This window comes from Carassius auratus, chromosome 2, assembly GCF_003368295.1.
Source record: "Carassius auratus strain Wakin chromosome 2, ASM336829v1, whole genome shotgun sequence".
NCBI lineage: Eukaryota > Metazoa > Chordata > Actinopteri > Cypriniformes > Cyprinidae > Carassius > Carassius auratus.
The window spans coordinates 21,949,965-21,964,469 of record NC_039244.1 but is presented as its reverse complement, the minus strand read 5'-3'; the positions used below and the strand labels follow the sequence as shown (position 1 = coordinate 21,964,469).

Here is a 14,505-nt window from a genome sequence, read left to right as displayed (position 1 = left end):
TCATGGGTTTATGTGTGTGTCTGTGTGTGTGTGTGTGTATGTATGTTTGTAGCGTGTATGCAGGGCAGCAGTCTGTTCTGATCTCTCCAATGGATCTAGAGGTGAATCCTGCTTTGTGGCTGCAGTCCATCAGTCAGTTTAAAGTCCGAGACACGTTTTGCTCATATTCTGTGATGGAGCTCTGCACAAGATCTCTCAGCTCTCTCACTGACTCTCTAAAGGTACACGCACACACACACACACTCACACAGACATCTCATTAAACAACGTTTTTGTTACTTGAAATAAAATAAACATGAACTGAAACAACATGTTATTTTATTTCAGCAAAGCAGCATTTTTCATCTCCATAAATATTTACTTGATGTAAAAAAAAAAAAAAGCAAAACTGAAATAAAAATGTATACGAAATATATAGACATATTTAAGCAAAAGAGAAATGAGATGAGAAAAAATGAGAATGAGAAAAAATGAGAATGAGAAAAAATGAATTCAAAGTATTATTAAATGTATAAGTAATAGTACCTCTGTGATACTAAAATATTAGTGCTTCCTACAGTATTTCACCCCTGTATTTTTGTCTCCCTCTCAGGCCCGTGGGATGGATCTGACCCGTGTGCGTTCATGTGTGGTGGTGGCGGAAGAAAGGCCTCGTGTTGTTCTGACACAGTCCTTCTGTAAACTCTTTAAGGATGTGGGGCTGCATCCGCGTGCCGTCAGCACTGCCTTCGGCTGCAGGGTCAATCTCGCAGTCTGCCTACAGGTCAGTATAGGTCAGAATGTGACCCATCTGATTTCATAGTCTTATTGCATCCCCAGTGTTCAGTTTTTTACTTTTACTAGTCATGTAACTCATTCAACATTGTATCTTGTTTTTTGTTTGTTTGTTTTTTTTACTGTTTTTTTTCATTTTATTCTTTTATTTATTTTATTTTAACATTTATACATCACATCTTCCTCTCCTCTCCTAATGTAGCCTCATAGGTTGGGGAAGCTTGCTGAGCAGGTATGAATTAACTTTAACTGATCCCTGTCATTTTATAGCTCAGTAACTACAACCATATTTAGATGTGGAAGTAAATTTATTAATTATGATCCTGTGTGCATGACTACTCATTTTTACGAGCAAACTAATCGTCAGAGTGTTAACCTCACCTCAAATGACTAAGTGGTCTACACAACTGATATGGTGTGTGTGAGGGAAATGAAAGCATGTATCTCCAGACTCCGGAGTCCTGTCATATTCACATTTCTGATTAGTTCCAGCTTAGTTTACAAAAGGTGAGCAACAGCACGGTTTAAATTATTTTCATTGTTGCATAAATCCAAATACATTTGGCCATTACATATTATTGTACAAACAAATATCGAGCGTAGTTCTGGCAGGTCGCGTTAGTCAAGCTCACATCAGCTGACTCTCAGCTGATCCCCATCTACCTATAAGAAAACGACACCTATCTAAGCATTCATATATAAGGTCATCAGTATTATCAGCAGCTTTCACATTGCTCACTAGCTATTAACCCTCCTCCATCCCTAACTCCTCCTTTGTCAGTCAGGATTCAGCCTCCTGATTCTCCTTCGAATTGGACCAATTGTAAAATGTGTACATAACATTATTGTATTTAATTTATGTTGGTTATGTGCTGTTTACTCTGGGGGGGTTATCATTGCTTACTCTGCTCTCATCCATGCTAGGCTGTATGGATGTGCAAGGAGTTCAGTTGTCCAGAACAGATCCAAACTGTATGCTAATTGTCAGTCATCTTTGACTATAGTTGTCCTGACAGATATCTCACAGCTGCATTGGAACAGGAGTTTTCTTCCTCCTGGATAATGAATGCCAACAGTTTAATCTGTTTGGCATAAGCTGTTTTTGAAAATAGTTATGTTATGTGGAAAAATAGAAAAACAAACAAAAACATGACTTTTAAAGCTCGCTTTCACTCTGCAATGCAGAAAAAATGCCCCTGTATGTCTTGTCTTGTCTTTCTATATGATACAGTATAGTTAAGCAATATCACACAAGCAAGCATGCTGTTTTTCCTGAATATTTAGTTTTATATTTAAAGCATCTTTTCAGTTTTTAAAACTTATTTCATATTTCAATATATTATATTATTTTAAAAACCTTACAGGGATGCTCCTCCCCGAAATGAAAATTTTGTCATTAATCAGTTACCTCCATGTTGTTCCATACCTGTAAATGCTTTGTTCATCTTTGGAACAAAATTTAATATATTTTGGATGAAAACTGGGAGGCTTGAGACTTTTCCATAAACTGGCAAGTAAATAACCGTAAGTATAAAAAGCATCGTAAGAATATTCCATCTGCCATCAGTGGTTCAACCTTAACGTTATGAAGCGACAAGATTACTGTTTGTACGTGAATAAAACAAAAATAATGACTTTATATCACCGTATGGTGCATACACTTTTCTGTATCTGCCGCGCCACAAGGATGTGCTGTTTTCTTTCAGATCAAAGCATAAACACGTGGAAAGAATGCATCCTTGTTTTGCGGCTGATACAGAAGAGTGTACGCAGCATACGTGATATGGAGAGAGACAAAGGAGACTGTTGACGAAAGTCATTATTTTTGTTTTATTCGCATCCAAAAAGTATTCTCGTCGCTTCATAACGTTACGGTTGAATCACTCATGGCAGATGGACTGTTCTGATGATTCTTTTCATGCTTTTCTGGACATTGACACTGTTATTTATTTGGCAGTCTATGTGGCAGTCTCAAGCCTCCCGGTTTTCATCTAAAATATCTTTAATTGTGTTCTGAAGGTTTGGAATGACATGGGGGTAAGAGATTAATGACAAAATTTTCATTTTGGGGTGGAGTATCCCTTTAATCTTATAGAGTTATTTATGCCATTTGAAATTGCAGTGTAAATACTGTACATCTAAATAACACTTCCGATGCCACTTCTGTAGTGCATAGTACTTTGTTGATGAAACTTTCATTTGATTGGAAACAGCCTGTAGTGTCTTATTATTCTCATTGAATTTATTATTTCTTAGAATTTGACATAAACATGATGCATACATCTAATTGCCCTTATGAAGGTAAAAATGAAATCAAATTAGATTATAATAATGAAAATGTGAATTTCTGTCACTACTGTTAATTTACCACTGCAAAGAGTATAAATATATGAATATTCGAAAGTCAGCTAACACGACAAGCCTAAACCAGCTAAGATACCAGTACAAAAACAACATATAATCTGTTGTGAATTCTTTATGGTTTTTCTCTTATTGTCCATAATTTATTCTGCTAATGTGTTAAGTTACGGAAAATGCGCTGTACATAGTTTGAAGCAAATACGATTCTAACGTAAGTGAGCTATTCTCTGCCACGCAAGCGCAGCAGCCGGAGTTTTTTGTAGCTGGAGTTTCATAGCGTTGGCAGACTTTCCACTCGTGTGCAGCATCCTTGAGTGCAAGTTAAAGTTACTGACAAAGTAAGTTCATAACACGATTCTATGTTTAATGGGGAATGTTTGTACGCGCGGCAACTATTTCTGGCACGATGCCAATATTGCCGCTGTTTTTGTGATCTGTATAATTATCAGCGCACTCGCGCTAGCACGGATGCTAATATCACTAATATTTGCAATATTAATGTTTAATTCTTCCCCTTATGTGCATGATCCTATATTTTACAGTTTGTTATCTGTTGTTATGATAATGCAGCATAATGTGATTTATACTATTATATTTATTTCCATAGTTTATATCCTTGCTTTCTTAGTATTCTAAGTGGATATATGAGAGTTGTTGATAATGTTTCATTTGTAATTTACTGTTGAATCATAACAGTATGTAGACAAGTTATTTATCTTGTTTTATTTGTTTATTACAGAAACTACCTCAGTTGTATACTGTCATGTGTACAAGGTTGAAACTTGCACAAAATAAAAGTGGAAACGAAATCTGATGACTCCTCCCTGATCAGAGTACTGAAGTGGTTAACACCATTGAAAAACTAGCAATCAGTGGGGCAATCCCCAACAAATGGTCCTTCGAGCCGGATCTTGACTGCTTCATAATGTCATCAGATGATAAACCAACATCACTTCTCCATGCTGATACACAAGCAAGGCCGTCACGGCGATGTCGAGCCCCCAGACACCTTGAAGATTACATCCTTGACATCCATCACCGACCTGCCCTTTCCTCCAGTCCTGTTCAGAGGGAGTCAGAGGAGCAGAGAGGAGCAGCAGCCGCAGTGTATACAAGTCAAGCAGATGCAGCATCCATTCAAGGTATACGTCGAGCCACGCCTAGTCCGAGTCAAGCAGATGTATTGAGTATGGACTCATTGACTAAACTCATGGACTCCATGAATGCGAGGGAGGAAGAAGAGACAGTTGAAATGGACAATCTTCTCAGGAAACTAGAACAACTTAAGAAACGTAAGCACCGCCGAAACGAAATGATGGAACACATCAAATCTTTCTTGAGGGAGGAGGATGAGGAGGACAATGAACCAGTACAGGTTATTGCATCACCACCATCTTTTCACGCATCATCTAGTTCATTAAGCCCTCCGCCCATACACCCACATGACACAGTGGCAAATGTCAGCACACAGGCTACGGTATGCACCCCAGTGATACATGAAGAAAAGTCACATGAGACAGGTGCTATCTCTAAAGCAGAATTACAGAGTTGCAATATTGGATTCACTCCGATCCATACACAACAATCCAAGACGGCAGGTTTACTGTATTCTCCCCTCTCATCTGGCATAGCATCTCCTGTTCCACATCTTTCACAACAACGAGTATATGAGCCTTTCCCATCTCATTCTCCCAGAATTCTGCCTGGTCAGGAACGAGCTTTGACTCATGACACTGAACGATCATTCCAGCCCCTTAAGCCACAACAGCTGATTTCGCCATCACCTGTCTATCAACATCTTATGGCACCGCACGGCTATCTTGTAACACCACATTCAAAGATAGAGCCAGTGAATGCATTTACTTCATCCAGTCATGTCCCTCCTTATCAAACAATGATGCCATCAACGTTACCCTCTCAAAACATGATTCCTGGCTTACTCCCTTCCATGAGCCCTGCTGCAGTTGTCGTCCCTCCACAGCTGTTACCAACCCAGACAGCAACCCCACCAGGTTCAGCTCAGCGGACATTGTATAGCCCCCCTAAACCTAAAATTCCAGACTTCACAAGTGACAGTGAAAGAGAATTTGCGAATATGAAGCTGGCATTGGACAATTTGCTTGAGCCTTACCCAGAACTAACAGAGAAGTATAAATATCATGTACTGTTGGAACATTTTAAATTGCCTGAAGCTCAGATGATAGCGCAGTCCTGTCGACATCACCCATACCCGTATTCAGCAGCTATGCAAGCACTTCAGTTACAGTACGGCCAGCCACATCAACTGGCACAAAGTGAGATAGCGGCCATCCTCACAGCACCAGATGTCAAGCCCAATGATAGTCACAGCTTTCAGAGCTTTGCTTTGCGAGTTCATCTCCTGGTCAGTATGCTGCTGTCCCTAGAAGGACCAAGAGGGATGGAGCTTAATTGCTGCTCACATGTAGACCGCCTACTTAGCAAGCTGCCAAAGTATCTACGGGATGGCTTCATTGAGTTCCTTCAACAGCAGGGAAAGCTTAACTCCATAAGTCTCAACCCTTATAATCTACAGGACTTTGCTGGATGGCTGCAGGTTAAGGCACAGCAGCAGAGACTGTCCATTCGGTTAGTACAGCGTTACCAGCACGAGAGACTTCCAGGGATCAGTAAAGAGAAACCCCCAGTTAAACCAAAGGGTTCGAATCTAGTTGTTTATCATGGTGCATCCCAAGCAGAGACAGCGCTCTCTACCTCTCCTAAAGAGCTAAAGCTTAAGAAACCATTCAAGGTACACTGCCTCTTCTGCAACAGTAAAGAGCACTACATTACCCGTTGTGATAAAGTCAAAGAGCAGTCGGTAACTGACCTTCAGAAGTGGATTTCTGATGGAAAGAGATGCTGGCGATGTGCACGATTACATGTACCCGAGATATGCAACCTCAAAAAGCCATGCGGTGAATGTGGTGGAATACATCTCCAGGTGCTTCATCGTATAGCCAGTGATGATCCAACAAACTGTACATCAAGCACATCAGAGAGTCGCATTTACCTTACCCCTGCTAATGTGACCTGCAGAGTGCTTCTCAAAGTGGTACCAGTGCTGCTACATAGCGAGTTCAGGTCAGTGGAGACTTATGCTATACTGGACGATGGAGCGCAGAGAACCATGATTTTACCAATAGCCGTCCACAAGCTTCAGTTGGAGGGTGAACCTGAAACACTGGCTCTACGTACAGTAAGATCCGACATCACTCACCTTTCCGGGTTCAAGATTAACTTGGAAATTTCTCCAAAGAGTGAACCAGGGAGGCGCTTCCAGATACGTGGGGCCTTTACAGCTTCGGGTCTGGACTTAGTAGAGCAATCATATCCAGTGCAGAGACTTCAGAAACGGTACGCTCACCTCAGAGAGCTTCCGTTACAGTCATTCCACAATGTGCGTCCTATGGTGCTGATAGGATCAGACTACGTCCATCTTATCACAGCAGATCGGCCAGTCCGTCGAGGAACCAAAGGTGGTCCAGTTGCAGTGCACACAGCCCTGGGGTGGGCCCTACAAGGGGCAGAGGACTACACGCCAAGTCACAACTCAGTGCAACAGTGTCTTTTCGTTTCAACTGAATGTCCAAATGACTTGCTCTGTCGTAATGTTGAGAGATTATGGCAGCTTGATGTCCTGCCATATCGGAATGAGAAAGTAGTGGTTCGATCCAAAGAAGATCAGGAGGCAATTAAACTTCTTGAAAGCCGAACGCAGAGAATTGAGGTGGAGGAAATCCAACGGTATGCTACCCCCCTCCTCCGCAGACCTGGAGCTCCAAAACTCATAAGTACAATTCAATCCGTTATGCCTAGTCTGAGGAGCACAGAGAGGAAACTTCAGAGAGACCCAGAGAAAGCTGCTATCTACTCTGGTGAGATTAATAAGCTTATTAAAGCAGGTTATGTTAAGAAACTCCAACCTGAAGAAGTTACCAACTCAGAGGAGGCATGGTACATTCCCCACCACCTGGTGTGCCACAATAATAAACCAAGGCTGGTCTTCAATTGCTCATTCAAATATCAAGGACTTTCACTGAATGATCAGCTTCTGCCTGGCCCTGCTCTTGGCCCATCATTGGTGGGGGTCCTTTTGAGATTCAGACAACACCAAGTGGCTGTTAGTGCGGACATTCGCGGAATGTTCCATCAGGTCCGTCTGTTGCCTGAGGACAGACCTCTACTCCGCTTCATCTGGCGAGACTTACACTGTGAGAACTGTCCAGACGTCTATGAATGGCAGGTTTTGCCGTTTGGTACAACTAGCAGCCCATGTTGTGCCATTTTCGCTGTGCAACAGCATGCTCGGAATAACCAAGAGAATTACCCAGATGCTCTACAAACAGTGCAGCAGAATTTTTATGTGGACAACTATCTGGCAAGCTTTCCAACCACATCCGAGGTCAAGCTAACAATTGATCAACTGCGCTGTCTTCTATCAGAGGGTGGATTTGACCTCAGACAATGGGCTAGCAACCAACCATCAGTGATATCACACTTACCCACGGAAGCAAGGTCCTTGGCGGCAGAACAATGGTTGGGGCAGAGCAAGACTGATCCAATGGAGCCAACATTGGGTCTCCGGTGGAATTGTGCTGCTGATACCCTAGGATACCACTATCGTCCCATTGAATATGCCGCACTAACAATGAGAACAGCTTATCAAGTGCTAGCCACGCAGTATGATCCTTTGGGCTTCATCGTACCTTTCACCACCCGAGCAAAAGTGCTCATTCAACAGCTATGGTCCAAAAAAAGAGAATGGGATGACCCAAACTTGCCGCCTGATCTTCATGCTGCCTGGAACACCTGGGAAAGTGAGTTACAGCATCTCAGCGCCATAACCATTCCTCGCTGTTATTCATCAGTTCCCAACAATGCTCACCAAAATTATGACCTCCATGTCTTCTGTGACGCATCTGAGAGAGCGTATGGGGCAGTGGCTTACTTAGTAGAGACCACCAAAGATGTCATTCATACTTCCTTTGTAATGGCTAGATCGCGAGTTGCTCCCAAGAGGCAACAGTCCATGCCACGCTTGGAATTATGCGCAGCATTGGCGGGAGCACAGTTAGCAAAGCTTTTGCATGACGAACTCACTCTTACCATCCAGCAGACAATTCTCTGGACAGATTCTACAACTGTGTTAGAGTGGCTTCAGTCCGATTCATGTAGGTTCAAAGTCTTTGTTGGAACACGAGTCTCAGAAATACAGGAGTTGACAGAGCACAGTGCTTGGCACTACGTGGACACGCAGCAGAACCCAGCAGACGATATCACAAGGGGTAAATCACTCTTAAGTTTTTCTGGGCCTGGTCGTTGGAGTCAGGGGCCATCATTTTTAAAATTGGGTCATGAGCACTGGCCAAAGAGACCTGAACAGGTAAAGTCCGAAGAGCTACCTGAACTGAAAGGTTTCACTATCTGCTTCCTAACCATTACAGAGCCAGATCAAACCCTTCCAGATGTTACTCAGTTCAGCACATGGAAAGAGTTGGTTGAGGCAACTAGACAGACATGTCGGAAGGTAACAGATGATTCGGAAAACACCCAGCTCATAGATCACCGTGAAGCAGAATTGCTACTACTGAGAAAGTGTCAAGCTCAGAGCTTTCCTGAGGAAATAACAGCTCTTAAAACACACAAACATATACCAATCCACAGTCGACTAACATGTCTTGCTCCAGAGTGGGATCCAGAGACTAATTTACTCAGAGTTGGAGGGCGATTATGGAGACTGGAAAGCCCAAGTGTGGAACAAATTCATCCAATAGTGCTAGATCCACAGCATCCAGCGACAAAGCTTCTCATTAAAGACTTTGACGAGCGCTTGTTGCACCCAGGTACAGAACGAGTGTATGCAGAAATACGGAGGCAATACTGGATCTTACGAGGACGCCAAGCTGTTAAACACCACCAGCTTAACTGTGTATCCTGTCAACAATGGCGAGCGCAGCCCAAGGTACCACCAATGGCAGATTTGCCATCAGAGCGGCTCAGGCTTCTCTGCCCACCATTTTATTCTACAGGAGTGGACTGTTTCGGCCCGTATCACGTTAAAATAGGCAGAAGGATTGAGAAACGTTGGGGTGTCATTTTCAAATGCCTCACCACAAGAGCTGTCCACATAGAGCTTCTCAACTCCATGGATGTGGACGCTTTCCTGCTTGCTCTCCGGCGATTCATAGCCAGACGTGGCAGACCAAAGGAGATCAGGTCCGATTGTGGTACAAACTTTCGTGGTGCTGAACGAGAACTGCGAGAAGCCTTTGCAGCTATGGAACCCCAATTAAAAGAGCAATTAGCCGATTACCAGATCATCTTCAAATTCAATCCGCCTAACGCTCCTCATTTTGGTGGCGTTTGGGAGCGAGAGGTCCGCTCCATTAAAGCTGCTCTCCAAGTGGCAGTTGGAAGCCAGTCTGTCTCTGAAGATGTCCTGTCTACAGTTTTAGTGGAGGTAGAGTGCATCTTGAATTCAAAACCCCTTGGATACGTCTCAGCAGATGTTGCAGACCTCGATCCCATTACACCAAACCTTCTCCTCATGGGGCGGCGGGATGCATCACTTCCGCAGGTGGCATATGCCTCAGGAGAAATGGGGCGGCGCAGATGGCGACATTGTCAAAATCTTGTGGACCAGTTTTGGTGTCAATTTACAAGGAACTACTTACCAGTACTTCAGACACGCCAGAAATGGCACAAACCATCTGACAATTTGGCAGTAGGCTCAGTGGTCTTGATAATTGATCCACAACTTCCTAGAGCTCATTGGCCTATTGGTAAAGTGGTTAAGACTGTGGTCAGTAAGGATGGATGTGTGAGAACAGCAGATGTCCTTGTCAAGGGCAAAGTGTACACAAGGCCAGTTGCCCGCCTGATTCTGTTGCCAGCCTTTGAGGATGATACTAAAGACTCTTAAAGAATTCATTTACTTACACATTTACTACTCAAATGTGGGGGCGGCTGTTGTGAATTCTTTATGGTTTTTCTCTTATTGTCCATAATTTATTCTGCTAATGTGTTAAGTTACGGAAAATGCGCTGTACATAGTTTGAAGCAAATACGATTCTAACGTAAGTGAGCTATTCTCTGCCACGCAAGCGCAGCAGCCGGAGTTTTTTGTAGCTGGAGTTTCATAGCGTTGGCAGACTTTCCACTCGTGTGCAGCATCCTTGAGTGCAAGTTAAAGTTACTGACAAAGTAAGTTCATAACACGATTCTATGTTTAATGGGGAATGTTTGTACGCGCGGCAACTATTTCTGGCACGATGCCAATATTGCCGCTGTTTTTGTGATCTGTATAATTATCAGCGCACTCGCGCTAGCACGGATGCTAATATCACTAATATTTGCAATATTAATGTTTAATTCTTCCCCTTATGTGCATGATCCTATATTTTACAGTTTGTTATCTGTTGTTATGATAATGCAGCATAATGTGATTTATGCTATTATATTTATTTCCATAGTTTATATCCTTGCTTTCTTAGTATTCTAAGTGGATATATGAGAGTTGTTGATAATGTTTCATTTGTAATTTACTGTTGAATCATAACAGTATGTAGACAAGTTATTTATCTTGTTTTATTTGTTTATTACAGAAACTACCTCAGTTGTATACTGTCATGTGTACAAGGTTGAAACTTGCACAAAATAAAAGTGGAAACGAAATCTGATGACTCCTCCCTGATCAGAGTACTGAAGTGGTTAACACCATTGAAAAACTAGCAATCAGTGGGGCAATCCCCAACATAATCTATTTATAATAATCGACATATACCAGAAAATATTGGAATATTTTTGTCAGTATAACACACTAGGCTATACTACAGTTCTTCTACCTTCCCTGTTCCACTGATTGGTTGAATCATCTCCATGCACTATACAGTACATTCTTTCGCTTTGTTCAAAGTCAATGCAAGTCGCCTTGATAGGAACTGTCCGCTAGATGAACATGATGATTTATGTTTTAAAGTACATTTGATTGCCGTTTATAGAAGTTGATTTAATGTTTGTGCAGGGAACGTCAGGACCTGATCCTACGACTGTCTATGTGGACATGAGAGCACTAAGACATGACAGGCAAGACACACACACACACACACATTAGGTATATCATCATTTCCATTCTTAGAATTAGTACAGAAATACTACCAATCAAAATTCTGCAAATTGGGTACAAAATAGTGCCTTAATCTTTTTATCAAATGATCTGTGAAAGAAGGCCTTTTGTTCCTGAAACTAAATATTAAAACGTAAAATAAATAATATTTGATATTAATATTTTATCAAGATATATTTTTTTTAATCTATAATTTTGACATATGTTTACTATTATATACTATATTTCTTAATATTAATGTATTTTTGTATGATTTATTTCTGACTGGCCATTTCTAAAGTGTGTGTATGTTTGCAGGGTGAGACTGGTTGAAAGAGGATCTCCACACGGTCTACCTCTCATGGAATCTGGGAAGGTTAGTGAGACCATTAAAAGTTCCTTTATTTGTTATCTTAAATTAAACGTAAACCATATTCAGAAACTTTTTTTATTTTTTTTGTACAGATTTTACCTGGTGTACGCATCATCATTGCTAACCCAGAGACAAAGGGACCAATCGGAGACTCTCATTTAGGGGAGGTTCGACCAGTAACACTCTCTCGTCTATCAGATCAAAAAATATCTTCTCATATAACCAAGTGTCTCACTTGTGTTTCTATTTGAAAATGAGTGCAGATCTGGGTCCATAGTCCACAGAATGCCAGCGGGTACTTCACTGTGTTCGGAGAGGAAAATGTGCGTTCAGATCATTTCGGAGCCAGGTTGAGCTTCGGAGACACTCAGACTGTGTGGGCCAGAACTGGATACATGGGGTTCCTGCGCAGGACTGACCTCACTGATGCAAGTGGAGGTATGTGTGTGTGTTCACTGTATATTGTGCTTTTTCACAGAGATATTTGATTTGAGTGAGCGGTGGAGTTGCTTCATGAGTTGTTTCACTTGTGTGTGTTCAGAAAGGCATGATGCCCTTTATGTGGTGGGAGCATTAGATGAAGTCATGGAGCTGAGAGGTATGAAATACCATCCCATTGACATTGAAACGTCCATCATCAGGGCACACCGGAATATCACAGAATGGTGAGCTCACACACACACACAACAACAGCAGCAGCAGCAATAACAACCACATATTCACACTAAGGCCAGATGCATACACTATGTAAATACACTAATTAGGGGTGAAAACTCTGTAAAAACCATAAAAGTATATGCACTACTGTTCAAAACTTTTGAGTTGGTTTGATTTTATTGATGTTTTAAAAAATTTCACCAAGGCTGAATGTATTTAATGTATTTAATAAAACAACAGTGAAATCAGTAATGTTGTGAAATATCATTACTATTTAAAAGAACTGTTTTAGCAGCAGTTACTGCAGTCTTCAGTGTCACATTATCCTTCAGAAATAATTCTGATATAATTATTAGATATTTAACACTTTGATAAATTGTACAAATAATTAAATAAGCTACATTCAACATAAATGTGTTTTTACACATTAAACATAAATGTGTTTTTTAGGTAGCTGTCCATAACCTTGTTTGCTCAGCAAGATTTTCTACATAATGTTGCTGACGATACAGTAGTTGACCTAAGAGAGAAAACTGACTGCAGAACAAGAGTTTATGCTAATGCCTAGCGTAGTTGCATTGCTCAAACTTATCAAAAAAGCAAGAATGTTTGAAATTGAGCTTGCACTGCTATTTTGCAATCTCACATATTTCCAAAGAGAAAAGTTTTAACTTCCTCTCTCTCTCTCTCTCTCATTCAGTGCGGTGTTCACGTGGACGAATCTCTTAGTGGTGGTGGTGGAGTTGGACGGTTCTGAGCGGGAAGCTCTAGATCTGGTTCCCATGGTAACTAACGTGGTTCTAGAGGAACACTATTTGATTGTTGGCGTGGTGGTCGTCGTGGATACGGGCGTAATTCCCATCAACTCTCGCGGAGAGAAGCAACGCATGCACTTGCGGGACGGCTTCCTCGCCGACCAGCTCGACCCCATATATGTGGCTTACAACATGTAGAAACACGCAAGCTGATGAACTCAGGCACAACAAACCCGATTTCCAGCACCTTCTCACTGTCAGCACTTCTCTCAGCCTGCTAACTGTAGATTGAACACCCTCAAAATAGCAAACACACACTCACATGATTCACAGAGGGACTTAAAGACTCCTGTAGCATATCTTCAAGTTTTTATTTTCAGGTTTTTTTTATGGTTGTCGCCCAATATTTTGCTAGTGTTGGTAATTTTTTTTTAATTGCATATTAAATTTCAATTAAAGTACTGGGGATTTTATAGAATAATAAAAATTGCTGTTGCCAATTAAATACATGTTATTTATTTGTTTTTTTAAACCCGCTGGTCACAAATATACGTGTCATATTTGTGCTTTTATATACGTTTCTTTGCATGTTGTTTTATGCTTCTCTTTGCTGTTGTCTTTGTTGATACACATTTTTGAAGCTGTATTAGTGTCACATACTGATTCATTTAACATGTTTATCATTTTAAAGATACTAATGTTAAACCATTTCCATAATTGTTAATCATGTACATAATTTTTTTTCAGTTTTGTTTTGTCTAGCTTTTGTAATATAATTTTTATAATTTGATAGTGTGGGCTAATTTATAGGTAATTTTATCATTTTTATGAATAAGATCATATCAACACTGTCATATGCATAAATATAGACCTATGTGAACTAGAATTTGAATTCTAGATTAATTGCCCAGCATCAGCTGATCTCTCCTGTTTCATGTCTATATCCAGAGAGCGAGGGAGGGATGGAAAGAATTGCAGAAAGAGGACATATGCACAATGTGTGTTTATTATATTTTTATTTAATTTTGAAGCTTCCATTTCTTGTAAGATACAAAAGCACTTTGATTATGTCACGATGTCTTTTCATATGCCAATAAAATATTTTCAACTATTCTTATGGAGAATACATGTCTGTCTTGTAAACATTGTTGAAGGACCGCAATGCACTGCCATCTAGTGAACAAAATGCTATTTCCTATCAGCGTTTTCTCATACATCACATCTATTATCTATTAATCCTGTAAAGTACAAAGTAAATATAATATGAAGGGAAGGGCATGCTTTAGGTGAGTTTTACTGCTGAATGGACACATGTATAAACAAAAGGCTAAAGTAGTAATATTTTTTGGTTTATGATTACTTTTTATTCTTATGAGTCGAACTGATTTTACTGAGCTACTACTGTGTATCAATTATAGATATTTAACTTATGTTTTAACGTAAAAATTGGCGCATATAAT

At 40.7% G+C, this 14,505-nt stretch overlaps 1 protein-coding gene across 1 annotated transcript in view; it reads left to right on the top strand.

Moving 5' to 3' along the window:
* The window catches only part of LOC113120727 (disco-interacting protein 2 homolog C-like), a 37,888-nt gene extending 24,318 nt beyond the window's left edge, over positions 1-13,570 (top strand). Inside the window, exons 32-40 of the mRNA XM_026290741.1 lie at positions 53-221; positions 593-763; positions 977-1,006; positions 11,180-11,241; positions 11,579-11,636; positions 11,726-11,800; positions 11,897-12,071; positions 12,175-12,298; positions 12,991-13,570. Of these exons, the coding sequence (XP_026146526.1) occupies positions 53-221; positions 593-763; positions 977-1,006; positions 11,180-11,241; positions 11,579-11,636; positions 11,726-11,800; positions 11,897-12,071; positions 12,175-12,298; positions 12,991-13,243 (1,117 nt within the window). The 3' untranslated portion in view covers positions 13,244-13,570. The remainder of the gene's footprint in view (positions 1-52; positions 222-592; positions 764-976; positions 1,007-11,179; positions 11,242-11,578; positions 11,637-11,725; positions 11,801-11,896; positions 12,072-12,174; positions 12,299-12,990) is intronic.
* Positions 13,571-14,505: the final 935 nt, after the last annotated feature.